Below are 2,546 nucleotides of genomic sequence, written 5' to 3' on the forward strand. Positions count from 1 at the left end.
AGTTGGGTTTGGGTGGGTGGTTGGATGTGTTTTGGTGGTTGGTTGGGTGTGTTTTGGTTGGATGGGTTTAGTTTGCGTGAGTGGGTGGGTGGATTTTGCAGGTGAGGGAGGGAGGGAATGGATACAAGAAAGGAGGAGGAGAATAGAAGTAAAACATTACTATATAAACAGATTACCTTGACACGATTATGTTTTCATTCAAGCTGTCACAACAAATGACAGTTAAGCATCAATGCATCAGCTAAAATGTCTAAAGTTTCGCAACACATTCTATAAAAAGACATTAACTACTATTTCTCATAAGTTTGCTCATGAGTTTTGCAGGATACAGAAAAAACGCTGTAATCTTTCACCGGTATATTGGCACAGTGAAGTCAACTACACGTATAACACGCTAAAATAGCAAACAATCAACAAAGAGTTCATATTATGCCCGAGAAAATGTAACTTTCTTGGTGGCACAGATTTCCAGTCATGCCAGGCGTGTCAATGTTCAGTTTTATAAGAATCATAGTTGGTCAATCGGTACATACAAGGAAGCAACATACCTCAAAGTTATATTTCCCAACGCTGCCGGAATTGTCCAACAGAAAGACGATATCTGCCCGGCTGTCTTGATATTTCTTCACTTGGTTTTGCAAACTGGACGCCTGTTGGGCTGTATTTTGGGTGGTCACTCGGAAAAATACTGCCAAAAGGACTAGCGTTACCGCTAGGGAGGCTAACTGTGTAGCCATGTTGGAACACGCGCACACACCCACCGCTGTTGAACCAAACTTACTAACGGTGCACCTCCTACAAGCAGCACTCACTCCCTAACCAAGGGTCTGTGGTGTCAATCAAATAACCCCGCATGTGGTTTCTAGATCACCACAGCGATAACAAACTGTTTGTCTCTGTCTCTGGGAGCCTGATATCATAAACTGGGCGACAGTCCAAGACAAACATCCTTTGGAGTACTGAAAAGTTGGACAATCACTATATGCAAATAACTTTGAAGTGTTTTGTTATGTAGCTGAGTTTGCTGATCAGGCGTCGCGTCAGCTGATTGTGGAAAGATAGCGTGCCTTCGTGGAAACAAGGACGCGGGAGTTTCTATCAAAGGCACCTATCAAGGTAAATGAAGGGGTGAGAGGGGAGGGGGAATACACAACACACACAACTGGGTATAATTATGAATTATGGTGATACAGAATTGACACTCAGATATGTATTAAAGACATGTATTGCAATTTCAGGGCGGCAAAACTGTATTTTCAAAGTCAATTTTCTGGTCATTCTTTTGATGTAGTAAGTCGAATGAATCCTCATTCCATAGCATACTGACACTGTTGCTGATGGAAAACGGTTGGTTGTTTTGTATCCAAGGCTGGTTCTAGATATTTACTGGTGGTACAAAAAATAAAGACACGCCTCAAGTAGCTTTCAGCCCTATCGCATTATATTTCAAACGCTTCATGTATGAAATGATGAAGAGAATGTGCTAAAATTGCAGTAATCTCAATATCAGACAGATTTCCTGATCCTGATTTTTTCTTTTGCTGCCCTAAAATTGCATTGAATGTCTTTAATCTTGACGAATACCCTGCCGTTTCTATGTAACGTCCGCTAACCTTGTACCTTGGCACCTTAACCCAAGTCAGGGCCGTGGGGGCACAGCATTAACCGCCCTACATTGCTCCTTTTTATTTCTTGATTGTTTTCTCCAGTTTATTTCCTTCTTGACAAAACGTTCAGGTCAGTCCGCGTTTAGCAAAACTTTGTTGTGTCTCTGTCGGTGTCCAAAGATGTGTACATTGTACCAGGATTGACAATGTGGCTAACTTTGCGGTTAGCTGCCAAACACAGATGAAGTGTTTCAACACATTTCTTTAAAAAGATATAAATACGCTATACACGTCTGTAATTCTCTGGTACGAGTTAAACTTCCTTTTCTTAACGATATCAATGTTGGTATCATCAACTTCTTTGTTATTACCAACATAATATCGTTAACAAAGGCCATCTTAGAAATCGAGATGTGGGCGTATGCAGTATGTTGTCCTTTGTTTTACCCCCACTATGATCATAATACTCTTTGGTAAGGACAAGTTGTCTCAAGTGGAATAAAAACATGTTTTTCATGACTACTTGACTCCGGTTGTTGACCCCAAAGTAGAATTATGTGGACAAAGCTCAGAACAAAAGGTCGGATGAAGTTGATAAACAACGCAGACTCGTGCGATAAATTTGTGCGTATCAGCGGTTTGGGAAGGTTTCTCACGACATCGCCGGATGTGTGCCCTCTGAATCCTATTTCTGCTTAGCCAGGACATTTGGCAAAGTCTCGTGTGTTATCAAGCACGTATTTTTTTTGGCAGCTGGCAAATATGCTGAGATAATCTGAAAGCTCGAGTGTTTTGAAGACTGCTGCGGAATCGTGCTGTTGATTGAAGCGATAAGAGCGCGGGCTTGTAAAACTGTGACGGACAGTGCATTGTTGTAGCGTCCACTCCACGGAAGGTAACCGAATTGCACGTCTAGTGCGTGCAGTTTAAACGAACATG

The 2,546-nt window shown here is 41.8% G+C and overlaps 2 protein-coding genes across 3 annotated transcripts in view; one reads left to right on the forward strand and one right to left on the reverse strand.

The window, feature by feature from the left end:
- LOC109479998 (sushi, von Willebrand factor type A, EGF and pentraxin domain-containing protein 1-like) overlaps positions 1-917 on the reverse strand; it is a 45,844-nt gene extending 44,927 nt beyond the window's left edge. Inside the window, exon 1 of one of the 2 annotated variants that reach the window (XM_019782096.1) lies at positions 549-917. In XM_019782096.1, coding sequence (XP_019637655.1) covers positions 549-737 — 189 coding nt within the window. In that variant the 5' untranslated portion in view covers positions 738-917. The remainder of the gene's footprint in view (positions 1-548) is intronic. The other variant, XM_019782097.1, reaches the window with a different exon arrangement.
- Positions 918-2,018: 1,101 nt separating this feature from the next.
- The window catches only part of LOC109479728 (sushi, von Willebrand factor type A, EGF and pentraxin domain-containing protein 1-like), a 27,197-nt gene continuing 26,669 nt past the window's right edge, over positions 2,019-2,546 (forward strand). Inside the window, exon 1 of the mRNA XM_019781717.1 lies at positions 2,019-2,033. Coding sequence (XP_019637276.1) covers positions 2,019-2,033 — 15 coding nt within the window. The remainder of the gene's footprint in view (positions 2,034-2,546) is intronic.

Source organism: Branchiostoma belcheri, unplaced genomic scaffold (assembly GCF_001625305.1).
Source record: "Branchiostoma belcheri isolate BF01 breed outbred unplaced genomic scaffold, Haploidv18h27 scaffold5, whole genome shotgun sequence".
Taxonomy (NCBI): domain Eukaryota; kingdom Metazoa; phylum Chordata; class Leptocardii; order Amphioxiformes; family Branchiostomatidae; genus Branchiostoma; species Branchiostoma belcheri.